Source organism: Geosmithia morbida, assembly GCF_012550715.1.
Source record: "Geosmithia morbida isolate 1262 chromosome Unknown scaffold_0, whole genome shotgun sequence".
Classification (NCBI taxonomy): domain Eukaryota; kingdom Fungi; phylum Ascomycota; class Sordariomycetes; order Hypocreales; family Bionectriaceae; genus Geosmithia; species Geosmithia morbida.
In genome coordinates, this window is record NW_023336187.1 from 871,923 (window position 1) to 897,280 (window position 25,358).

Genomic DNA, 25,358 nt, shown 5'->3' on the forward strand with positions numbered 1-25,358 from the left:
TTTCGAGGCCCACCCCTATTGGCCTCGCTCGACGCAAATGTCTTTTGATACGACAGTGACCCTGTATTATCATGCTGATTCCATGAATGCGTATCCTACTGAACCCCGCGTCATCACTTGACAACCTGTCTCGACCTCGCCTCCGAGCGCCATCACCACTGACGATTGACGTCTTCAAGCCATGACTACGGAAAAGCACGCCTCGGTGCTGATTATCGGCTGCGGCCCGGCGTTAGTCTCATTGCCTTGTTGGTACGTTGTTTACGTCGCTGACATTTCGGAAATCTAGAGGTCTCGGCGCCATCGAGCAGTTCAAGCGCAGAGGATTCAATGTCGTGGCTTACGAGGCGCGCGACGGTGTAGGTGGTCTCTGGTAAGATTGTCAAACCCCGTGGGTAGACACCCACCCAGACCACTGGTCGGGTGGCTGATTGCAATATATGCAACCGTTGCAGGAACTTTGACCCGAACCCGTCGCCTTGCTACGTCTCATTCGACAAGGATGGCCACCCTGTCGCTCTGACGGATCTGGAGCGATCCGATCAGCCAGCGCCGTCCCTGACACCGATGTATGGTGGCGTCACGGCCAACACTCCCAAGGTGAGATCTCAAGATGTGTACACAGATTATCCGTGTCAGTTCTGTACTGATCTCAAGCTTCCTTAAGGATGTTATGCCCTATAGGTCGCACCCGTACCCCCCGGGCACCCAGGACAGTCCAAAGTACGACGTCATTTACCAATACCAAAAGCAGCACGCCGCGGCTTACACAGACTACATCCGGTTCAACCGAGTGGTTACACGACTGCGACACACGCCCCCTGACCATGCCTTGAAGAACAAGTGGTTGGTCGAATGGACGCCACCCGTCAATAGCGGCTCGTCGGATGTGGGAAAGATCTTTGAGGAAGGCTTTGACCATGTTGTTGTCGCCAATGGATCGGACACGAGACCGTTTATACCCTATACGGAAAACTTGTGGCTCTGGAAGGGAGACATATTGCATTCAAGATGGTATAGAGAGGCGAAGGCATTCGCTGGAAAGGTAGCCACATCCGTGTACCCCTACTTCTCGAAACCACCATGACTGACACCAAAGGCAGACTGTGCTGGTCGTTGGTGCTGGCCCATCAAGTGAGTCGGTGCACTAGACACGGTCACGGTCTTTCGCACTCTGACTAACAAGTCTCAGGCGCTGACATTGTGAGGGAACTCGGCATGCTGAATGTTGAAAAGTCACCTCTGGCGCCGCGGAAGGTATACCGCGCTCTCCGGAGCGGCAAGACTCGTTATGATACGGAGCTCGAGAAAGGCTGGGCCGATTATATCAAGAATATTGCGCCCATACAGACCGTTGAGTCCCCTTCGTCCAACTCTGCAAACGGCAGGATCATTACCACCTCGGGGGAGACCCTGGATGATGTTGACGTGAGTTGTTGTTGTTGCTGTTGTCGTCGTCTACCGTGATCGTTTCGAACTCGCGGGACTGACTATGTATTCAGGTCATCATCTTTGCTACTGGATTCTTGTTCCGCTTCGAGTTCTGCCGCCCATCCGACACCCCGTTCGACAAAGCACCTCTGCTCAGATACACATCTGTGCCTCCTGAATATCCGAGGCCCCCGAGCGAGCTGGTTGGAAAAGCTGAACTGGATGGAGGACACCGTCAGTCGACCACATGTATCGCTTGAGAGACGTCGCTAATCGATAGGTGCATCGCAAAGGCGTCCATAATCTCGACGCGCATCAGCTGTTCTACCTCCCTGACCCGACCCTAGCATTCCTCCTTCTCCACGCCGAAGCCATTCCGTGGCCCTTTTCGGAGATGCAGGCCCGTGTCGTAGCGGCTCACTGGTCGGGTACAAAGCTCGACTTAGCCCCTCATCCCGAAGAGGAGTCGGATTCTCATTCCGTTCTGGTGCTCGGACATCCTGGAGAGCAAGCTACCCCCCCAACATCTGATCACTGCACTGAATCAAGGCTAATTTGTCCGTTTAGATTCGAGTATGCGGAAAAGTTGTTGGCCCTGATTGGTGAGGGAGGGCCAGAGGAAGTTGCTGCCGACGGCCGATGGGGCGCTTGGTCGCCGGAGAAGAAGCATATCCGAGAGCTCATTGACTAGGGGAGTACATCGAGCCTTCACACTCTCATTGCAGAAGTGGTACATCTGAACTGCTATAAGCAACATGAAAATCTGCAACTAGGGACGGAGAGCGTCGGACATGATCTGCTTGGTCTTAGGGTCTTAGGCCATGAATCCTATGCTTGTTTGCCGTGCCATTCGGTCTGAGAGGAGGGGCGTCATCAGAGAATCGTCGGCAATGATTGTGTCCTTTGTCTCCTAAATTTTCCTGAACAATCCATCATTGAGGAATGAAAAGCTGTCTTCCCACACTGTATTGTCCGACACACCGTACATCCACGCGGGATCAATCATCTCGGAATGTGCGGAGGAGGGCCATACTATACCCGTCTCACCTCCCTGATACATAAACAGAGGGTTACCGCCCAAGCCAGGTGGCTGCTGATGATCGAACGATGCAGCAGAGTCCTGCGACGCAGCTACGCTTCCCGATAAGGATTCGGCATCCAATCTCTGGGCTAGGCCTCCTTGTTGGCGTGAAGGGTCGATTGCCGCACCTTTTGGGGATGAGCGTGCCATTCGCCGGGCAAGCACCCTGATTTCAGCAGCTTCAGCATGAGGAGTCGAGCTATTATTGCGATCCAGATCCCGCGACAGATGGAGGAGCGACTGGGCGACCGTCTCGGCGTGCGGGATGAGCGGCGCGAAGATGGACAAGATGTCGATGGCCAGCAGCAGGTCTGGCCTGTGCTCGAGCGTGAGATTCGAGTCCTTCAGCATGCATGCGATGAGCGTGTGGGCGGCGGTGGTGATGTGGGAGACAGCCTGGAATCCGCAGAAGCGGAGAAGACCGAGGTGCCGCAAGCGAGAATACGTCTTCACCGTGTCTACGGAGAGACGGCAGGCTTCCAGTGTGGCGGAGCTGGCGCTCTCCGTCTGAGCTGGGTCGCCGCCGTCCTCCAGCTCATCCATGAGTGCTTGCCGGGCTATGAGGGTCCGGACGAACTGGAACACTGTCCGGACGCGGCAGGAGAAGAGGAAACTCGACGTCGGGCTCGGGGTGATATCGGTCTGTGACAGATAGGACGGGAGTTGACGCTCAATCTGTTCACCGCAGTTAGCAAAGCCCATGGAGCTAGACACCGGTCTTGTCTAGTGCGGCGCTTCTTACCTCATCAAGCCGCATCTGCGCTCGCCTCATGAGCTCGCTGCGGTTGGTCGGGGCGTCACTCAGAGAATATGCAGCTGCCGGTGACTTGGAAGGGGCGTTTATGGCGGATAGCACCTGGAGGGATGAATGTGTCAGCTTCAGAGTTCTGGGGTTACATGTTTCGGCAAGAGAACGAACCTGCTCTAGAACTATGTATATCTGTAACGTCTTGACAGCGGCTGCTATGGCGAGCGGTGGACTGTCATCTGGTTGAGGGAGAATCTCCGTCTTCCTGATGTACTCGTTGCTAATGACGATGGGCAGATCAACGTTGCCTATCTCCCTGGTCAATAACAGAATTGTTTTTTTTTTGGTTCATTATCCTCTCGATAGTGCACCATGGGCACAAATTCTACTTACATTCCGATAGTTTGATGAGCGGAGGCCGTCCTTGGGAATATGAGAGCGTGATATCGAGCATATACAGCGCCCAGAACAGGCGAGTGCGGATCTGTCCAATTCTCAGAACTGTCGACACCATGGGATTTGGGATTGGAAAGGGAAAGATGACGTGATTACCTGCAATGTGACGGGGTCCATCCTGAACTCCACAGTACTGCGATGCAGCCCGGTTGCGAATGCCAGGCTGACAGCTTCTGCGACAAAGATCGAGGCCGAGCCTTGTAAGACCACATCAGGACTCGATCTCCGGCAAGAGTCCGTCTTCACTTCCCCAGAACTTAGAACTTACCAGGTGATGTGTGGCCTTCGGAGAACAAGGCAAGATCTAACTGCTGGTCAGTCAAAAGAGATGCCGATAGAGCAAGGTTAGACAAGACGAACGGTAGAGAGCCAGGATGTAGCGGATATCGAGCTTGTTCTTGCTGAGCCGCAGCAAGTTTTGGGAAAGCTCACTGTAGGCTTCGCCAGCTTGACATGTCTCCTGGGGTGGGAGTAGAGCTCTGGCGCTCCCGACAAAACGGACCGTCACGGCGAGGATGGCCATCAGCATGGCTCCATACTGAGCTGTGCACGGCAGCCTACGCTCGATCGTTGCGTTGAACTCCTGTATCCCTCCGGTCAGCTTCCGCGCAATGCTCCCCATTGCCCGAGAGAGTCGATACTTACGGACAGGAATGATGGGGTATGCAGTAGCGGGAAGAAAACGGCTATAGGGGAAGAGACGAGGGTAAGCAATGGCTCTCAGGTTGCAGAGACAAATCGTACAGGTTTACAACACTGGGGGAGCCTAACGGTTGTTCATATGCTGACTGATCAGTCTGTTCACGAGGCCTTTTGGACAAGCCTGGAGACACAGGTCAATGTAGTTGTCCGAAGATGTCGCCGCTCTTGTGATCCCCAGCGCCTCCGCAGAGTGTGACGTGAAATGGGAAACTTCCTTGTCGCTCTCGGAGACCTCGACGGTATGAAGCAGGCCAAGGCGGGCGAATAAGGGCATGACGGTCGACGGGCCCGAGTAGACAATCTGGTCGTCAGAATCGATGAGCAGAAGATGTTCCTTGCTGAATCTGGAAGGTATATTCTCATTCTTTTTAAACTCAATGCAAGTATCACTGTTAGTTAAAGAACGAAGAAGAAAAAAGAGTCTATATCTACGAAGAAGCCTTGGGGGTTGCCTACGCTGCCATTCTCGGACTCCTCACTTGCGAACTGAGTTCTAGAAGCCTCCAAGGCCGAAGAAGTGTGCGGTGATGAGATTGCCGACGATGGCGATGCTGCACTCTTGGCGGATGATGCGGTCGGGCGCTTCGCAATATTACTGACCGACATGTTTCAGCACCGTGAACCGCGGGAGTTTGTGATGAGAGTTGGCAGTATCATCTCAGCATTCCTTACTTTTTTGGATTGGGGTGCATCACGACTCGCCGCCTGTGAAGGACCGAGGTCAGTCAGATGGTCGAAGCTGTTCAGCGCTCGACCCTTCATGATCAGCGTTTGACCTACGGCGTAGAGAACGTGCATGGCTTGCCCCCTCTGCTGCACCTCGAACATGGTCTCTGGCCGTCACAACGGACCTTCCGTCGCCTGCAAGTGTCGCAGGCGACCAGCATCTTCCACCTGATCTCGGACAGGTCAACGGGTTCTTCATCCTGCCGGGCCTTGGGCATGGTATCCTTGACGACGAGTGTACGTCTGGGTCATGTGAAGTTGGCAACTTGGGTGATGAAGACTCGATGTCTCCTTTAGTATCACTATCAGCTTTGGCGGTGGATAAGATTGAAGAGGGGCTGGTTCCCCTTGATTCCTCGGTCGTCGGGTTTCCGGGAGGCTTACTTTCCTTCCCGTTCGACTGAACAGAGTACAGTGTGCACGGTATCGCTATCATGTACCGTGGCATCTGCGCCCTGCGTGATGACGAGAGCGATGGAAGTCTAGACTGGTTGAGATGGCGTGCTACGTAAGCGGGAATTCGCTATTGGCCTTGAGGGGTGAGATTGCTCGGATGGCCGAGCCCCTCCCCATGCGGTTGCTATTAATACGATCCGTAATTGACAAACGATATGTTCGCTACTCCCGACAGTGCCATGCGTCTCGGGGTTCTTCCAAGACCCTATATCGATCGGACTGTACAGTCATCCAGGGGCTCGTCTACCGAATGATACAGAGGCTGAACATTGCCACGCGTCCGTGCTGCATCGATCGAAGATTGCACGTCGGCAAGCAGCCATGTCGTCTCTTCTGCCCCAAAGCGCGGGCTACGCGACCAGTAAGAAGACCCTGCCTCCATGACTTGCTTCCTCTACCGTATGCTGTCTATCAGCTGACCGCACCGGCGCACCCTCTCAGTTTTGGTCGGCGGCGCCTTCTTCGCCGCGCTCATGAACGGCATCACCTGGGTCCAGACTCGGTACACTACGTTCAACGCCGGCAAGGTGGAAGAGTTCTCCTCGGCATCCAGGTCGATAAAGACGGGAATGTACGTAGAGAGAGTAATATACATCTGACCAGCTCTCGTATAGGATACCCTCCAATTGACCGTATCCTTTTCTGATAAATCAATTGATATATATATATATAGGCTTTCCGTCGGCATTGCGTCTGCTTGGATATGGGCCGCCGTTTTCCTGCAGACGGGCACGCTCACCTACCTCTACGGAGTCTCGGTACCGTATTGGTTCGGCATGGGAGGATTTGTCGGTACGGCGACTATTCTTCAAACTTCCGTCGACGGCCAGAGACACACGAGTACAGGGGGATCTTGGAAACTGACAGCAATCGGATTCTAGAAATCGCGGCTTTCGCATTTGTCTCTTCCAAGATTAAGGCAAACGCCAGCGGGGCATCGACGTAAGGATCGGAACCTTTTGAGACGGCAAGGGCTGACCTGATCATGGCCATGGCTAATGCTACATCCCCCTGCAGATATCTGCAGGTCGCAAAGGTGCGGTTTGGCACTCTCGGCCATCTCGCCTACATGTTCGCCGCGCTAGTAGCCAACTTCGTGGTGGGTAGTGAGATCCTGATCGGTGGATCCGGCGTCATCGCGGGAATGACGGGAATAAACCAGTACGCCGCCGTATGGCTGTTGCCGTTGGTCATCGTCGCCTATGGTCCGTTACTTACCTCCAGCCCTTGCTGATGGAGAGACGATGGCTGACCGCGAAATGACAGTCTTGACGGGTGGTCTCCGTGCCACTTTCGTGTAAGTATCGATACCCGTCTAGATCCTCACCGGCCGGGCCAGTTGCTTGCTGATGCTGCAGCGACACACCCCAGTGCCGACTACCTTCACTGCGTCATCCTATTTTCCTGCCTCATCACACTCGTCCTGGCTACGTACACGCGAGGCGATGCCATCGGCTCCCCTGGCAAGTTATACGACCTCCTGCTGGAGGCGTCCGAGGTATCGACCGTACCCTCCGCAGCGACGAGGGTTGTTCACGGAGACTGACGGTCCAGCAGACAAGTCCAGCCGTCGGCAACGGACACGGCTCATACCTCTGCTTCCGCAGCGAAGGTGGCATGTGTGAGCCGCACCCCCTCTCTCACTACCGTTCCAGTCCCGAGTTCTCACTGACGCCGAGAGACAGACTATGCTGTGACCGCCGCAACGTCCTTCTTCGGACTGTCATTCTGTGACCAGTGTGTATGGCCAGACCAGGATCGGGCCCGAGACAAGACTGACACTGAGTGACGAAAGGGCCTATTGGCAGCGGAGCATTGCCTCCAGGCCGGCGGGCACCAGCAAAGCGTTCATATTCGCCGGCTGCTTCTTCTTCTCCGGTAGGCCTCGACGTCTGCTCTCCCAGCCGACGGGCGGCTCGCTAAATCTGCTGTGCCCCAGTTGCTCTCGGAATCGGGTCCTCGATGGGCTTAGCAGCGCGCGCTCTAGCAACGAATCCGGCCTTCCCGGCTTATCCCGACGGCCTCACTCTCGAACAGATCGGCGCGTAAGTCTCCTCTACACTCCACTGCACGTAGATCGACTGACAGACATGATGCGTCTGCGTCTCAGGGGGCTGGCTGGGCCGTTTGCGAGCGTGGCGATCCTGGGAGAAGCCGGGCCGGCCATGTATACCATTATTGCCTTCATGGTAAGTGTTGTCGCGGCGATATGCGTCTGGATCGCACCGGCGATGTGTCTGACCGATATCAAAGGCAACTACCTCAGCACTGTCCGCCCAACTGGTTGCGGTCTCGACAATCTTCTCTTATGACATGTAGGAACTTCCCTCGTCTCCGCACCGGCCTCTCGCACCACTGACCCGGATCGCGCCAAGCTACCACGAATATGTCGTCAAGGATGCGACAAACTCGCAGATGATGAAGTCCAACCATGTCGGTAAGTCTGCTACTAGGCAACCCGCCTCCTGCACGTCTGCGGAGTGCACCCTGGCTTACATGCTCCAGTGGTCGTCATCTGGGCCGTCTTCCTCGCCGGCATCGACACCGCGTTCGTGCACATCGGCCTGGACCTCAACTTCCTGTTCTACCTGATGGCAGTGTGCACCTCGGGCGCCGTCTTCCCCATCGGCCTTCTCATGTGCTGGACCCGACTGAACAAGGCGGGCGCCGTCGCCGGGGTCACCGGAGGCCTGGTCATGGGTATGGTTGGCTGGCTGGTCGCCGCCGTCGAGACGCAGGGGAGCATAACCACGACGACTCTGACCGACAGCAAAGTGATCCTTGCTGGGTCTCTGTCGGCCTTGGGTGCCGGCGCCATCCTGTCCATCGGGCTGTCACTGATTAGGCCGGCGTCGTTCGACTTCAAGCTCACCCGAGCGATCGGCCACGGCACAACCATGCTAGACATGCCCGTCACCGCCGAGGCGACGACTTCGGATGAGAAGGGACCTCAGAGCGGCGCCGAGGGTTCAGCGGCCCCGGTATACGAGCCCGCCCTGGACCGCATCCGAGATGGGGGTGTGACCGGCGAGAGCGGATCGCGGTATGCCGAGGAAATCAAGGAGCTCGAGGCATCGCAAAGCCGGTTCCGCCTCATCACCGCACTCTTCCTGCTCGTCATCCGTGAGTCGTGTCCGGTCTCGTCGACGTCGAGCAGCGGCTAACCCTGATGGCCGACAGTCGTCCTCATCCCTGCTCCGCTCGCCGGAACTGCGGTCGTGTATCCGAGGGGCCTCTTCGTCCTGCAGTGTGTTGCGGCAGCGGCATTCGTGCTGGCCAGCCTGATTCTCGTAACCGTTGTGAGTGTCCCCGACCCCTTGCCGCAAGCTATGCGGACACTGACCGCGGGCTTGCATGCGCCGTCAGTGGCCGCTATTCGAATCGCGACACGAGCTCGGAGAAATCCTCGGCCGCATCGTCCGCAATCAACGTCTGGACGTCGAGCAGCCGCGGAATGAGTAGGGATGGCAGTACGAGACTGCTACATGGCCGGTAGCCCGTCTGCTCACCCTCCAGATAGAGTCGACGTCCGATCTGCGGTCGAGTCTGTATATGCGCGGAAGCACGCAACAGGAAGCAAGGTTGGATCATCTCAGCAACACTTCAATATCATGACCAGACTAGATATATATCGATCAGTACATATTGCACGGTAAATGGCAGCAATGAGCTCAAATGAATGATGGGAATGCAGCAGCAGCACGCAGGTATCAACAACCCGGCAGCTGCCCAGTCCGCTTAGTTTGGCTTTCCGTCTCCGTCTCCGCCTCCGCCTCCGTTTCCGTTTCCGTTTCCGTCTCCGTTTCCGTCTCCGTTTCCGTCTCGGTTATCAATCTATCTGTTATTGTCTATGACCCTCTCTATACGAGTACTAGGGAGGGAAACAAGTCCGCAACCGCACCCGCCAGATGCCGAGTACGAACCCGAAGGACGGCAAGGCCCAAGTCGGACCTCCGACAAGGCGGGATTTTCAACTGCACATAATCTGTACATGGTGCATGGACATAGCCGTGGCTGCCCTCGACAATCTGTCGGGCCCCAGCATATCAGGGGGGCCCTACCGGCACGCGGATGCTGGCCAAGCTCGGTCGTGGACATCCACTTTGGGGGGTCTCGGACGACGATCTGGCCCACTAGGTTCTCAGCCCCGGCCCCCCAATCTTCGGTCTGGTGTAGTATCAGCTCGTGGGTCTGTCCGTACGGGTAAAATAAGCAAGACCAAGCTTTCCTATGCAATGGCCCACTACCGTACTGGGCAGTAAAAGTCTCGGTTGTAGAGATCGTATCCCATCGAGCACAATAGCAAAGACTGCGGATTCCCTAGAGAATCCTTTTACGTGTACGTTTTGTACCGCGCGGGGGAGCGATAGCTCGGGCTCAGGCCCATCTTGGAAGTTGGAATGCATATTCAGCATAGTCATATTAATTGTCAAGAGAGCGCACACACGTGTGGCCTTGGCAAGCCATGTTATGGATGCCCAGTGTCTGGATCCATGCACAGGTGAATAAGGTAATAATACCAGGATGGATATTGCTATGGCCTATGCTTCTGAAAATGCCTCATTTCCGAGAACAGGGTGAATTTTTTTTTTCTCATCTAGGAGTATCACTGCATGTATCCGCACATACGACATACGGGACAGTCCCTACCTCCCTATACAGATCAGAACTTACATGTAGACAGCTTCTTCCTCTCTCCCGTAGACGATAGCTAGCAGAGACTCTGACCGTGAGGCGTATCGAATACGCAACACACGAGCGTTGTGCAGGAGGGCCGCTCAATTAGTAATGGAGTCAGACGCACAGGCCCATGCGTTATTTACAATTGTCGTATGATAGTCTTGATATAATACATGATGTATTATGTGCAGTTGCCGTCCGCGGACACTCACCGGGGGGGGGGGGGGGGGGAAAGGGGGGGGGGGGGGGGGGGGGGGGGGGGTTACATGCGGAGTGATGCTCGATTCAATATTGTGTATTATCCGACTCCACTGGTGACCGTCCGCACAGCAAAACGTACATGTATGATGGGTGCGTAGATGGGTGCGTAGCGTTGGAGTCTCGGATACTGGTTAATGCTCGAAGGAAAGAGATTGCAAGTTGCGTAGGTAGGAGATAGCGGCCATGATGATGCCCCCCCGAGTACAGGCCACCAGCTTTCCGGACATGGGGGGTTTTCCTGGAGAGCAGAGCAATATATATGCGTATACGCGTAGCCGGCTAGCGATCGAGGACGCCACACATAAGCTTTCGCGGAGTAACAATCTATACGTATATAAGCATAAATACACTCGTATATATCATACGAGGTACCCGCGTATTACGTATGTAGATATATATATATATATGTATATATGTATATATATATATATATCTACATACATGTGCTCCGAACATTCATCGTCTCGACCATGGCATACATTCTGGTTCCGAACTTGTTCTGAACTTGTTGGAAGAGAGCTGTGCATGTCTGGCAATATCTCCCACTGATCGTGCATACACGAGTATCGACACGCACTGCGCACTGCATGTACTCGCGCTCCGCAGAGCCCTACAAGCATACCTGCCTGCGCATGTATATATTGCTGCGATGCATGGGCGGAAGGGGAAGGGCTGGGCTCCCTCTCCGAGTACGGCTACGGCTCTGAACCGGGTAGCTGATCGTCATGGATGCGGAGCGCTCTACAGGCCGCCGCCGTCTAGCGTCACGCCATAGGTCCGGTAGATTGCGCTCCAAAAGGTCGAGCAATACGAGTAGATAATCATGCGACGAGTACGGACCATCACTGCAGCCTACCAGGACGACTGATACTGACCTCCTCGCCTTCGCACGTATCACAAGCAGTTTGGCTCCATACACGTATCCTTCAATTCTTCAATCTTCTCCACGTCTCGCCCGATGTCGCTGGATTGATTGCCTCCGGATGAAACCTCCGAGCCACCGACAGCAGAAACGCCGCAGGGGGGAGGGGGGATTGATTCATTGGCAATACACATGTGCACAGACATTCTCCACGTGGTTCGGTGATGATTTTTCCCCCCCTCTCTCCTTTCTAGTTGAAACATTTGAGTTCAGCGCCCGAGTTATAACCACATTGGCTGGTATATCGCATATACATGTAATCTGTGCAGATTACATGCAGACTTAACAGTTCACCCGTAGTTTTAGTTCTCTCTTGCATTTTTTCTGTCATCATCAGTTCTTACTTGACTAGGCCCTAAGGTCCCACGCACACACACACACACACACGCACACACAGTCATTCCGCGCACAGGGGGGGGCAAGACAAACCCCTTGGATGGAAAATAAGCAGACTTGCAGTATCGATATATTACCGCTCGTTTGAATCTCCTTCTCAGCCAGAGTTGACACAGCCGGTCACATATTGCACGTAAAGTACACATCAGCTCATGTATCATATCACGCGTACATGGCTATTACACATAGTCTTTCCGTGCCTTGTAACGATCAATGCGGTTGGGTTTCCATCCCACGACAATAATGATGATGATAAAGGGAAAGAAAGAGAGAGAGAGAGAGAGAGAGAGGGAAAACCTTGTTCGACGGCAGTAGCCGGCAAAAAGCGGACCGCGGTAGATTCGATTGCCATGGCCATGCCCAAGTTAATATCTCTACGAACCGTAAAAGATGTAATACCGAATCCTCGTATTCGAGGCGAGAGGAGGATTGATCTATGTGTCAACAATTGAGTCACGAGGCCTGGACAGGGACGAGGCACAAGTACCTGCACGACACTCCTCCCCTCTATATAAGAATAGTTATCAGTCTACTCTGTAAGATCCTACACATGATACGTATCCATATACTTGCTGTACGGAGTAGATATGTCCTTGAAGAGGACCACCATTCTTTCCAATACAGAACCACACACACACACACACACACACACACACACACACACACACACGCACACACACGTACCGTATACACCATATTACCTCTTATTAATCAGCCCCACCATGACGTGACATTGTACAGTTCTAGTGCATAAAAACCGGGGATGTGATTGATTAGATTAGATGACGGTGTATGTGCCGTCCAAGCGGAGAGACTACATGAGGAAAAAAAAATACGGAGTATGGAGTACATCAAACGGCATTTACCCAGGCATTCAACCTACAATATGAGGTATATTAGCTGCTAAATTCACTTAAAAATAGATTCTCTTTAACCTTGTTTTCCTTTTCGTTCTGTCTCTTTCGGTAATTTTTTTTTCCATCTCTTTCCCCCCGAGTAAGGAGTAGAAAATCCCTCAACGTTGAACTGATCCGTAGCTCAACAGAACAGCATGTAGACAACATGTCACCGACTAACTGGACTTGGCCTGCGTTGGGGTGGGAACTTCCGAGAAGAGACCTGCCCAAAACAGGAGCGGTGCTTTCACAGCAAGGTATCATTGCCTGGCTCTGTGTGTCTCGGTACAGAGTGACACACTTGACTCGCCTAGTAACGGGTATGCGCTCGTAACTAGTACGGGATATGACGGTGGGGGGGGAGGATCCAGCTTTTTTCCCCCTGTGAGCCAGTTGCGCCGATCGTCGCCCTCATACTCTGATGGGCGTGAGAGTGAAGAGTGGCGCGCAGGAGGTGGGATGGGATCCCAGCCGTACCTGTACTGGTCGAGGGGAAATACATGCCGGGTACATTGCGGAGTACCTGCGTGGGATAGTACGAGCGTAGTCGTGTGGAGCGTAACAGCTACCGGCCTCTCTCCGGTCTGGGTGAAGGCGGGGAGACCCGTGGGGAGCAGAGCAGAGGAGACAGCCGTTTGCTTCCTGGTGTGGTGGTCGGTACCACCTCATGGTATCCGTCGCTGGCGGACGGGCTGGAGTTTCGGTAGCTTTGGCACCACCGCCCGCGACTATAAAGCCGGCCATGCCGCCCGACCCTTCTCTCTGGTGAATCCTACTCCCGTATTCCCATCCCTCTCCACACCCGCATCTCACCATGAAGCTCACCCCATCCTTCCTGGGAGCCGCCCTCGCGGGTACGGCCCTGTCCGTGTCGGTGCCCCGTTCCGCGTCGCACGTCATCCAGGACGAGTCGAGCTACGACTACATCGTCATCGGCTCCGGTCCGGGCGGCGGCCCCCTAGCCGTCAACCTGGCCACCGCCGGCCACAGCGTCCTCCTCCTGGAGGCGGGCAAGAACAAGACCGACACCTACAACCAGCGCATCCCCGTCTTCTTCGGCGAGGCCCAGTGGGACACGGAGCAGGGCTGGTGGTTCTACACCAAGAACTACCTGGACGAAGAGCAGAACGCGCGGAGCACCAAGGTGGTGTGGGAGAAGCCCGACGGCGGCAAGTGGGTCGGCCTCGACGCGCCCGAGGGCTCCAAGCAGCTGGGCCTGTGGTACCCGCGCGCCGGCACCCTGGGCGGCTGCGACACCCACAACGGCGGCCTGACCGTCCGCCCCTCCGACTGGGACTGGGACAACATCAAGGACATCACCGGCGACGAAAGCTGGGGCCACGAGCACATGCTGCACTACTTCCAGCGCATCGAGCGCAACACCTACCTGCCCTACAACGCCTCCGGCCACGGCTTCAGCGGCTACCAGCCCATCGGCGTCGGCAACAAGACTCTCATCGAGCGGGAGCCCCAGGTCCTCGCCATCGGCCAGGCCTCCGCCGCCGCCCTCGGCTACGAGGACCGCGCCGCCAGCACCGACTGGGACGTCGTCGCCAACTGGGACATCAACGCCGACACCCCCGACCGCGACAGGCAGAACGACGTCTACCAGATCCCCTTCAAGCGCGGCGAGAACATGGAGCGCTACAGCGCCGGCAACCGCGTCAACGACGGCGTCCGCCAGAAGATCCCCCTGACCGTCCAGTTCGACAGCTTCGTCACAAAGGTCGTCCTCGACTCCGACAACAGGGCCACCGGCGTCGAGTACCTCAAGGGCGAGAAGCTGTACCGCGCCGACCCCCGCTCCACCAAGAACAGCACCGGTATCCCCCACGCCGTCCGGGCCAACAAGGAGGTCATCGTCTCCGGCGGCACCTTCAACACCCCTCAGATCCTCATGCACAGCGGAATCGGCCCCGCCGACCACCTCAGGGAGCACGGCATCCCCGTCAAGATCGACCTCCCCGGCGTCGGCCGCAACCTCCAGGACCACTACGAGGTCCCCATCATCCAGGAGCTCCCCAAGAACTTCACCTTCTTCGGCGAGTGCACCTCCCCCGAGACCGTCGACAGCAACCCCTGCTTCCGCCAGTGGCGCGAGGGTGGCGGCCCTTGGGCCACCCTCGGCTTCTTCGAGTTCGTCCTCTGGACCTCGTCCGTCGCCCCCCGCGGCGAGCGCGACATCATCCTCTACGGCACCGGCACCGCGGTCACCGGCCACGTGCCCCCCTACACCAACGCCACCAAGCTCTCCCTCGGCAGCAACTACTACACCTACACCATCTCCGAGTCCCACCCCCACAACCGGGCCGGCCGCATCCTCCTCAACTCCGCCGACCCTCTCGACGTCCCCGACATCAACTTTGAGTACTTCCACGACGGCGGCGACAACGACATCCAGGCCATCGTCGATGCCATCGAGTTTACCCGCAAGATCTTCGACTCCCTCCCCGGTGGCCCCAACGCCACCCTCGGCGAGGCCTTCCCCGGCCGCCACATCAAGACCCAGGAGCAGCTGCGCCAGTACGTCCGCGACGAGGCCTACGGCCACCACGCCAGCGGTACCTCCTCCATCGGTGCCGACGACGACCCTCTGGCCGTTCTCGACTCCAGGTTCAGGGTCAGGGGCGCCAAGAACCTTCGTGTTGTGGACGCTTCCGTCTTCCCTACCACTCCCGGCACCTTCCCTCTTATCAGTTGGTTCATGATGAGCGAGAAGGCCAGCGACACCATCTTGCAGGATGCCGCAGATGTATTCAAACTGATCGGGGTTTAATTACACATTTTGTACCTTAATAAAAACTTTTTTTTTTCCCGATAGTATCCTCAAGGAAACGAAATCCTATGCACGCACAATACTATTAGTAGCCCTGAGTTCTCTACTGCGACGGCGACATGGCCCGCGATCCACCAGCTTCAAAGCTCAGCTCGCCGCGTTGCCGTATACCCTCTCGGTCAATCAACACCTGGATAGACGCTGATGGGTTGCCAGGTCGAACACCCGCTTAATTATGTAAACAACACTAAAGTAAGGTCATGTCCTGTTTCCGGCGTGCTCTGGCTATGGAGTTGCATCTGTGAGATGATAGTCATCAGTACTCGCGTCTGTAGAGGCATTGTCTTCCTTTCCTGAGCATGGATATGGAGGGGGTGTAGAAATACTTACCCCTCCATTTTTTTTTTTTGGCGTCTTGTAATCATACGGCATGGCCTTCACCTCTATCAGGTAGCGTAGAGCGTATTTAGGCGTGGCGCAGGCGGTCGACGTTAAACTCGGAAAGATGTCCTTTCTCGGCCAGCAACTCGGTGATGAATGCGGCCGAAGTATCGTCATACACAATGCCTACGGTCCCAGGCCCATTCCACAATTCAGGGCTCTCGTGTTCGGAATGAACTTGAGCGCAGTGTCGGATACTGCTCCTCCAGTTGTCAACCGTAAACTTGGGCAACTCTGTCCGGGTGTGCTGCAACAGTTCGCCCGCGAACCCAATCTTGTTGTTTTTGCGCTCTCCCTGATCAAGTTGTCGGAGACGTCTACCTCACTAACCTGTCCATAACCGCGCGGCCTGTTGATGATGTGAAGTAGATGGCATCATAGGATGGAAATGCTGAGTTCCTGGAACGAGTGACAACGTGCTACAGCATGCGACGATAGTCTGTCTGCGTCGAATCCCGAAGCCGCGTCCGTATGGACAGCTGCACAGGTACATTTACGGGCGACAACACCTGTCTTGATGTATGGGCTGCAGCAGTCGCCCCGGCAGTGGACTGTCGATGAGCACGGGCAGTCGGGGACCTGGTTGCGCGGATCGCTTCCGAATCGGTCTCGTACGTAGGCGTGCCGGCAGTTGTTGACATACTTTTCTGGAGTATGGACCGCAGTCAGTCTCGTCTCGGAGTCAACCGCATGGTCAGAAAGGGGGATGGGAGGCGTGGCAAGATAACTGGCCCCCGGGCTGTCCCAGGTTTCCTCAGCATGGTCGTCTTCAGTGTCATCTTATCTTGGTATGATCTCGGCACTTCAGATATGCCACGTTCTTTCAGCAGTCCCGGCAGGGAGCAAGGGTGTACATTGATTATGGCAGATATCGCGGGCAACAGGTTTCTTTGGGGCTCTTCGGGAACATCAGTGCTGGGATCCGATAGAAGCCATTCGAGAAGTTTGTTCGGAAGTTTACTAAGGAAGCACCATTCCCGATCGGAAATTTTGCTGGGGACGAACACTTTGAGGCCCTGAGGTGTCTCATCAATGTGTGCAGCAATACCACTCTCTTCCTCGTGTATGACTGTCTTGTCGTCTACACCGTTTGGTAGACTAATCACTGTGGTCATTCTGCGAGTCTCGAGCGTCTCGCTCTGCCGCAACATCCTGTAGAGTCCGTCATATCCCTTGTGAAATTCGAGGACTTTTACAGGAAATGGCAATGCTATAAGATATAGCCATGTTAGTGGTCACATATTCGACTCGTCCATGTTGAGGTTAGGTCGCATACCCTAGAAGAGAGCCGACCTTATTTCCAATCTGACGCGGGGGCTCAGATACCGATCTCATTGACGTCTCGTCGGCTGAAGAGACGTCGCGCACCGATGTTGACAAGTATCTATCCTCAAGGCCGACCCATAGGATCAAAGGCCCGATGGTACTTACTTCGTTCATCGGCTTTTCACGTCTCTCGGGTTGGGATTGTGAACTTGACAGTAGTTTTGGGAGGAACTGGTCTGACCTGTCCCGGACCCAGGCCGGGGTTGCACAGCTTCTCGCAGAGCATATACAAAGTGTCATACTCTGTTTCCCAAGCCTTCAAGGTGTTCTGTAGGAAAGAATGCACTTTTGACTTGGAAATGATTACCTCCTGCTCTTCACGTATTCCTGTCTCTGAAGCGGCCGGAGTGGTTTGAGAAGGCTCATCCATTTTCTAGGCCTTTTCTCTGCGACGTAGCGTGCCATGGCAGACATTTTCTCGAATGTCTTGTCTCTCAGGCGCACATGGCGGCGAATTTGGATAGTGTCGTGTAGCCGATCTGTCCACGAGGCTGCGTCGAGCTTTGGCCGCTCAGGTGCATCTTCCAAATAGCCTGTGTTCATGAGATGCACGGGCAATCCAGGAGCCCCATCATCGAAGTTGGGACCCGGAGGTGTTGGCGCAAGAAGCTGGGAAGCGCTCAGAGGCTCATTTGAGGGCATATAAACATCTTCAGACTGGATCCTGGAGCCGACTATACTGCGTCAGAACGGGGACAGAAAAGGCACCATTTTCATCTGCCGGGCCATGAGCATTGGCCACAGCGTCGTGGGTGTAATAGAGAAATCGAAGGTGGGAAAGCGACGCCTTCAACAAGATGAGGTGAGGTTTATGTATGCTATGGTATAGTTGATGTATGAGCCTGCACACCACAGTTATCGGCGCCGTCTGCACATCCGTGGCATCAAATAAGTCTCGTCTATCAGCGTGGCTGGATGCCCGGGTATCAATAAGTCGGAGTCCGAGGTACTGGGGGATCTCCAGGCTGTTCCCATGGGCATGATACATAGGGTGTTGGCTGATAGAACATCACGAGCCGTCTGTGAGGGGCAGCAAGTCCTTTTTTTCCCCCCTATCAACTTTGGTCTCTGGTGAACCCGACTGGAACAGGCGCTGCAGAATACGATATGTGCGTCGATGCCGGTCTGAATCGGTAGTCGTTCTTATGCGCGATGGTTGGCGGCTCAGGTCAGATATTAGCCTTGTAAGGAAGTCACTCAGAAAAACAAGCTGTAGCCCGTGCTCTTGAAGAATCGTCAGATCTGGCTACTTGTACTGTCTGGACAAGTAAATTTCTGGTTCGATATCGGGAACCAGCGGGTCACCTTTCCGGTCAATGGTGTCCGAGGTCGGAGCTTTCATTTCTGTGATCAGTCTGAGAGGACCTGGGCTATCAGAGCGGATCAAGGCGTTTTTGCTCAAGAGTGTATCGATTTCCTCTATCATGGCAGGTCAAAAGTGACCCCACAGGTTACCGTCATTCCAAAACGCATCCACTGATACTGAAGCGTCTTGTGTCTGCACATCTCTAGGGCAGCCTGGACGAAAGCGTATGGGATGGCTTGTCTAAGTGCGAGGCTTAGACTGGCCAAGGCGACAAAGTCAGCTTGGACGATGAACTGTTCTGATAGTCAGTGCAATGGTGATACGGCATAGTCTTATGGCATAGAGGGCAGAATGTGTGCAGAGAGACATAGGGAGAAGATATGGCTATAGGGGTGAAAGGATACGATACTTTGAAGCCCATCTGGACGACAGGTAGAAACGAAAATAGCCACTGATTTTGCAACAGAGGCTCGGACTGGACTATCAGGGGGGAACACCAAGGTGATCTCGTTCATCTTCCATGACCCTGATGCCGCAGCATGCTTTCCGTAATGACGGCCTTCGTCATTGGACAGATTTAATGGCGGTATGAGTAGTATGTGAAATCGTTTCGTAATTTGCTTTGTCATACCAGGAGGATAAGATATTTCCTGTCTTCTGGCGTTAACCAAGGGATATTGGTCCTCACAACACAAGTAGGTGGTTTCCTTTGTTAATAACCTGACGCTGTCGTACACGTCCACTTTGATCCTTCTCAGGTTCCGCGTGAATAGAAGCACTCTTCATGAACGGTATCAAACTGATAATTGACAGGGGTAGATGCATAATCGCCCCCGTGAAGCCATAGTGTCATAATTGTCTTCCTCATTTCTCTCTCTCTCGCGTTCATGTAGGAGGTGTCATCGCAATTCTGTAAAATTTCAAGAAAGATCCGCGGACTGTCAGTGTATATATTCTCTACCACTGTGCCCATATGATCCTCCCAAATATCAGCACATAATCCTTTTAAGAGACATGGAAATACACCACGTCTGGTTCAGCTGTACTTACCGCTTGACTGAAGCGCTCGCAGTTTCCCGTCCGGCCACCAGGAGCTCATCCATGGCCTCTCTCGATTCCGTACTTGTTGTGCGAAGCTCGCGTCGCAGCTTCTCAGGAAGATGGCCATTGCGAGCGGCAATCCGCCCAATCAACCTTCCTGCCTCTTCTCGACTCGAGACAGACATATTCAGATTCGTTCGAGAGTAACAAGAGCACTGTGAAGATTGATAACTGAGAGCTGATTGTTGGCATGGAAGAAGATGAAAGGCAAGGGCGAGGAAACGAAGATCTCCTTCTTGAACAGTGGAAACCTCTCTACTGGGCGTTGGTTGCGTGCGGGCGCTCGGCAGTGTCGCCGTCTCCGCAACAGCATCATGTTGACGGCACTGGCTGCTTTTCAGCATGTTGGTTGTGACACGGCCCTGCTCTGCAAGGATCGTGCATTGGGGCCTACACCATAGGCCAACTCTCCTGTCCGAGAACCAGGGGCAATTCAAGAAAAGAACTCATGCGGATGGTCAGGAAAGGCGTATCTCAGTATGAGCATGCCTTGCAAATTACACGGCTCAGCCAATCGCTTCTCGAATGTCATGGCCGCAGCATGTTATGGGATGATGATGAAAGAGGTCAATGTTGCAGTAGCGCGTGCAGATGTGGGAAAGCCATACACGATGGATGCCTCTCCTCTGACAGGGAAGGAGCAGTCTCTTGGCTCACCTGCCTGCTGCCGGGGGTAAACCCAGTCTGCAGATACGGTCGGGCGGGATAGATGGCCGGGAAAATGGCCATGTTCCCAGGTACGATGGTGGTTTTTATGAAGACGGCGTTTAACGTGCCATCTATCTATAGTTTGGGTATGTTCATCAGAGGTAGGGAGGGTAGTTGGTAGATGGATCTCGTCCTTTCTAACGGATCTCGAAACAATAATATATTGCAGTAATGACTTTGCGTGGGGAACTGGGGGCCAAAAGGCAGTTACTCAGCTCATATACCAGTGCTACCACTCCAGCACAAGCATGGCTTCGACCACGTTATTAGTAGAATCACTGCATCTTTCCGAGAATCGTCGGAGAAAGAATTCGGAACGCGCATACGCCGTATCAACGACACTCGGAGTGTTGAGTGCAAGATAAAAAGTGGTACGAGTAGAAAGGATGTTTGCCTAAGGCTGATACGTTGTGTGGGGCGGCTCTTGGACCGTTTCCTCTACAAGTAACTAGGGGAGACTTTCCCCGAGAAATTGCCGGACCGTTCCTCAATCAATCTTTCGCTCATTGGGCCATCGTTGCAACTCCCATCGACACAAAAGGGAAATACGAGAAAGAAAGAAATCAGAAGCCACCCCATAGAATATCGCACGAACCCATCCTTTCCTCCGCTGGTGAACGTTTCCAAGGTCCCAGCGAGCCATGGAAGAAAGAGAATGATGACGCCTACAAGACCCGTGCCCTCCAGGGCCGCCCTGCACGCTCTCCGCGGTCTTGTCTTCACCACGTCCTGCTCCGTCATCCTCCTGGCCGAGGAGCGCCGACGCCGGACCAAGCTCGCCCGGACTGCCATTGACAATGCTCGGAAGCTTCACACTGTCAAGGCCCAGCGCCGTCCGATTGCCATGCTCGAGGCGTCGCGACACGCCGACTCGGATCTAGAACTCCTAGCGACGGACGAGCGGACCATCAATCCCCTTCCTCGCCGCAAGAGACGCCAACGCCCGGCACCGACGACGACGGAGACTCACTCCGAGACGGGACCGCCTCCTGTCACGAGCCGAATGGGAACGAACGAGCACGCGGTGAAGATCGCCTCTGCGTACGACACCCGCCACTCCCTCGACCTCGTCCTTGCCGCCTCCCACGCGGCCGCCTCTCGATACTACAACCCCACCAACCTCCCACCAAGCGCACCAGAACGCCGTCTGTCTTCCGCGTCCCTGTCAACACCGGACCTCGACAGGCCACACATCATGGCCGCACCCGGACTCTCCATGCCCAGAGATTTGACGACGGTGCGAGCACTGGGTTCCGTCCCGGAAAGGCGGGATTCGGAGTCGGGCCCTTTGGTTACCGATGTACTGTCGTTTCTAGACTCGAGAGACCCTCATGGACAGCCCGCCACCGGGATCCGGCTACTAGAGTGTTTGCTCGAGCGACTCGAGTTGGCATCACCTATTCCGAAAGAGACTGTTGCGACGTATCAAGGTCTGGCTTTGGACATTGTTGGACGCATCACACCCCAAAGATCAACATCAAGATCGGAACGCGAAAGCATGTCGAAACTGAGGTTCTACGCCATGAGGCTCCTCCGAACAGCAACACACCTCGACGGGATTCCTCTTCGGCGCGCCCTTGACGCCCTCATGCCGATGTACCGCGATGTGCCCGAGTTCATCGTGCCTGTCATGCAATGGCTCTCCGAGGCCAGAAACAATGCTGGGATGCGTGATTTCCTCCACTACCTAGCAGACGGCACCCATTCTGACTATGTGCTGGACTACCCCGCAGTTCTGGAGCTGCTCAGAATTCATCACAAGCGCTACGGCAAGTTGGCCGATACCCGACTGGTATACCGCGAGCTCGTGGATGCCGGGGTCTCCGAGGTGACCAGCGCACCGGAGGACATGGAATACGAGATCCACAGCTTATTCCTGCAGCTATCAAGTCGCAGCAGCGTGTACGACTCGATCTGTATCGAGGAGTCTGAGCTGCTGTGCAAGATTGACGCGGCCCGGGCTAAGAACGACCCTGCACTACAACATGCCTTGATCATTGCAGATGCCCTAGCTGGCCGATCGACATCCATCGAGGACGAACTGAGGGCGCTGGGAAAGGTGAAGGGTCAGGAGCCCGAGCAGCTCAAGTTCATCCTCAGGAGGCTCACGGACATTTGCTCCGGCCGCGTCGCGCCCGAGGCCTTCGAAGACGTTCTCCGAACCGTGGCCAGCAAGCACGCCTTGCCACTCAAGGGCAGGTGGCTGTACCCGGTCCTCCAGCACCACTCGAAGCGTCTGGACCGGGAGGCCATGCTCTCCTTCCTGCAATTCGCCCTCGACCACGGCTACAAGCCTACGGATAAGTTCTTCTACAAGATATGCCACCTCTGGCGCAAGCAGTGGAACATGAGTGAAGAGTCCATACAACAGCTATACGAAGCCCTGCGCGAGACGATGCCGAATCTGTCGGCCCCGGTGGACTCTGTGGGCGGCACGGCCAAGCAGGAAGACTGGGAGGCTATGTACATCCGCTCGGCTACCAGGGTCGACCCAGAGGGGTCAGTAGACGCCAAAGCGCTCGCCTCTCTGCAGAAGGATGCGCTCGCCGGCAGGTGGGATCGCGTATGGACAAGGTACGCGACGGCCGAGCAACCCCCTTCCCTGGGCGCCCTTCGTCTCGGCGTCATTGCACGGCTCAAGCTGGATGGAGGATCAACGGCCAGGACGAGCCAGCTGATGGCGGATGCGCACTCGCAGGGCCTGGATATAAGCCAGGCAATGACGCCACTGCTTCTGGCACAGATCGCCGAGGGCAGGGACGCAGGCGAGCTCGTGCGCTCGAGCCTGGACCAGGGCATCACGCTGCACGACATGGTGTACAACAAGGCAGCGCGAGCGCTCTCGGCAGGCGGCAAGCTCGACGCAGCGGTGGCGGTGTGCAACTCTGCGGCGGCCGAGAATGGCGCGGGAGACGCGTGCTACAGCGGCTTCAACTTTGCCAACCTCGTCTTCTCGTACACGGGTCTCTACCAGTACGAGCAGCTGACGCGGCTGCTGTCCGGGTTCCGGAGCGAGAAGCGCTGGTGGGCGGGCAGCACCGTCGCGATGGAAGCCGTCAAGCACTCGATGAAGACGGTGGCCAGGCGGCTGACGACGGCCCGGGGCGCGCACAACGTGCGACGCGGCGAAGCCATGCTCGGCAAGCTCAGCGACGCCTACTACCACTGCCGCCAGTGCAAGGCTGATGCGGCCGGTGCAGTTTTCCGCAGCAGCACGGCGAGGACGGTCAGCCCCTCGGATCCGGATCGTGCCCGTCGGGAGCAGCAACCGAAGACCACGGATGGAGCCGAGGCGGCCACCGCTCCTCCTGCCGCCTCTGCCGCCCCGGCCGCCCCGCACCCACAGAGGGATACCAGACCGCAGTGGAGGCGCGGGGCAGACCAGGACGAGGACGAACTGTCGCTGTCAGCATCCGCCGAAGAAGACCTGGCTCGGATGCAGCAGCAGCAGCAGCAGCAGGGGGCAGAAGATGAATCTCATATGTCCCCTTCCCTCGCTGGGCAGGACCAACAGCAGAAGAAGAAGGAGCAGCAACATGTCAGGAAGGAGACGCGGCACGGCAACAGAAAGACGAGGAAGCAGCATCACATGCAAGGCAAGGCACAGGGCGGTGTAGTGTATTATTGGCAGAACGGACCGTCGGGAGAGGCACAGACTGGGGTGGAAGCGTTGTGAACGAAGGCCAAGTGTTGGTGCTGATCTGTGTATGAAATGTTGGGGGTGCGATGTCCATGACCAACATGCATATTACATATCGGGGTCACCGATATTGAAAACCTGCAACGCCCTTTTTTTTTCCCTTCTTCTTCTTCTGCTTCTTCTTCTCTCCCAGCATTTGCCACTCAGATGTACCACTTACTGTCATCACCACCAAGTGAATAAGGATAGACTACTTAGAGAAGATGTATATTATTATATTTATTATATCATCATCAATATCACGATGTATTATTCTATCCATGAAAGCTGCGTGATCCATATACCTGGGAATCTCTGCCTGTCCCTGTCTCTCTTGCGCGTCGAGGCGTGTCCCGGTTCTCTGCAGACACGGACTCCCAATGTGTCTAGCCTTTGCAGAGACTGGGAGGATTCCAAAGAATGGTGCGGTTATCAGTTTCGCAAGAAAGGGGAGCGGTATGACGGGGTGGTCGATACGGATTAAGGAGATGATTGCATTCTGGGTGGTCTCATGGTTGAGAAATCAGGCAATGGCAGTCGTGGAATCCGAGATGTTGGTTCCATTTGGCGGGGTGCGGCCGACGGTGCGTGAGAATGCGGTGAATGCCGGCAGTATCGTCCACGCTAGGGATAGGAACAGGTACGGGCGACACAGGCCTATCCGCAGTGCACGCAGTAAGATTACGGCGCCCGATCTGCCCTCACACCCGCTAAGGCGCACAGGGGCTCCTCCCCAGGGCTCCAAGGCTGTGTGAGCAGTATTATTAATTAATCAACGATGCTAGTCGACAGGTACCCGCCGATAATGGGCTTATGCGACGACGTAATAAATGCCAGGACGACAGTGAGAAAAAGTCGGGAGGATGTGTGTGGGTAGTATGGAACCGTCATGTTCCCCAATTTATTCCTGCACGCTGCACTGGGGCCGTCAGCATAATACTCGCTACGAGCACTGCGCACACCTGCATCCTCTCTCTGTTGGCAACGGTAACCTGTAGCTAGCTAGGTACAGATAGATCATGTGCAGGGCCAGTCTCGGACGGGCTCATGATGCTCGTAAACTCGTAGTTCAAGGATCAGGTCATACGATTTCAAAAGCCTGTGCCGTCAACCAGATGAGCGTAATTGGTCGGATGGCGAATACGTGGGCCCATAGTCCGGGGCCAAAGTGGCGCCACTGCTCCCACCAGCGAGCCTTGCCTGGGTCTCTGTACTCGTAGATACGGAGATACATTTTTCTCCCTCTTTTTTTTTTTTTTTTTTTTT

The 25,358-nt window shown here is 55.2% G+C and overlaps 6 protein-coding genes across 6 annotated transcripts; 4 read left to right on the forward strand and 2 right to left on the reverse strand.

Annotated features, from left to right (window-relative positions):
• Nucleotides 1-181: 181 nt before the first annotated feature.
• GMORB2_0287 (putative flavoprotein CzcO associated with the cation diffusion facilitator CzcD) lies at nt 182-2,122 on the forward strand (the record flags this gene model as incomplete). Its single annotated transcript, XM_035462273.1, has 8 exons — nt 182-231; nt 290-373; nt 456-600; nt 668-1,045; nt 1,104-1,134; nt 1,193-1,428; nt 1,503-1,665; nt 1,725-2,122. 8 exons carry the CDS (start codon nt 182-184, stop codon nt 2,120-2,122), a joined length of 1,485 nt encoding a protein of 494 aa, XP_035325203.1.
• A 219-nt stretch (nt 2,123-2,341) lies between these two features.
• Nucleotides 2,342-5,024, reverse strand: GMORB2_0288 (Fungal trans; the record flags this gene model as incomplete). The annotated part of the gene is made up of 10 exons (XM_035462274.1): nt 2,342-3,187; nt 3,255-3,368; nt 3,432-3,568; nt 3,654-3,744; nt 3,813-3,913; nt 3,985-4,020; nt 4,077-4,299; nt 4,362-4,402; nt 4,488-4,782; nt 4,875-5,024. 10 exons carry the CDS (start codon nt 5,022-5,024, stop codon nt 2,342-2,344), a joined length of 2,034 nt encoding a protein of 677 aa, XP_035325204.1.
• Nucleotides 5,025-5,921: 897 nt separating this feature from the next.
• Nucleotides 5,922-9,062, forward strand: GMORB2_0289 (Sodium:solute symporter family; the record flags this gene model as incomplete). The annotated part of the gene is made up of 17 exons (XM_035462275.1): nt 5,922-5,961; nt 6,042-6,127; nt 6,326-6,392; nt 6,482-6,542; nt 6,618-6,805; nt 6,867-6,897; nt 6,972-7,098; nt 7,155-7,221; nt 7,286-7,337; nt 7,396-7,478; nt 7,540-7,645; nt 7,711-7,789; nt 7,854-7,915; nt 7,976-8,037; nt 8,106-8,723; nt 8,781-8,899; nt 8,967-9,062. 17 exons carry the CDS (start codon nt 5,922-5,924, stop codon nt 9,060-9,062), a joined length of 1,944 nt encoding a protein of 647 aa, XP_035325205.1.
• Nucleotides 9,063-13,569: 4,507 nt separating this feature from the next.
• GMORB2_0290 (choline dehydrogenase) lies at nt 13,570-15,531 on the forward strand (the record flags this gene model as incomplete). The annotated part of the gene is made up of 1 exon (XM_035462276.1): nt 13,570-15,531. The coding sequence occupies one exon, from the start codon at nt 13,570-13,572 to the stop codon at nt 15,529-15,531; it is 1,962 nt and encodes a 653-aa protein (XP_035325206.1).
• Nucleotides 15,532-15,997: 466 nt separating this feature from the next.
• GMORB2_0291 (uncharacterized protein) lies at nt 15,998-17,123 on the reverse strand (the record flags this gene model as incomplete). The annotated part of the gene is made up of 3 exons (XM_035462277.1): nt 15,998-16,267; nt 16,396-16,739; nt 16,934-17,123. 3 exons carry the CDS (start codon nt 17,121-17,123, stop codon nt 15,998-16,000), a joined length of 804 nt encoding a protein of 267 aa, XP_035325207.1.
• Nucleotides 17,124-21,071: 3,948 nt separating this feature from the next.
• Nucleotides 21,072-24,030, forward strand: GMORB2_0292 (uncharacterized protein; the record flags this gene model as incomplete). The annotated part of the gene is made up of 3 exons (XM_035462278.1): nt 21,072-22,329; nt 22,417-23,818; nt 24,021-24,030. The coding sequence occupies 3 exons, from the start codon at nt 21,072-21,074 to the stop codon at nt 24,028-24,030; spliced, it is 2,670 nt and encodes an 889-aa protein (XP_035325208.1).
• Between the last annotated feature and the right edge of the window lie 1,328 nt (nt 24,031-25,358).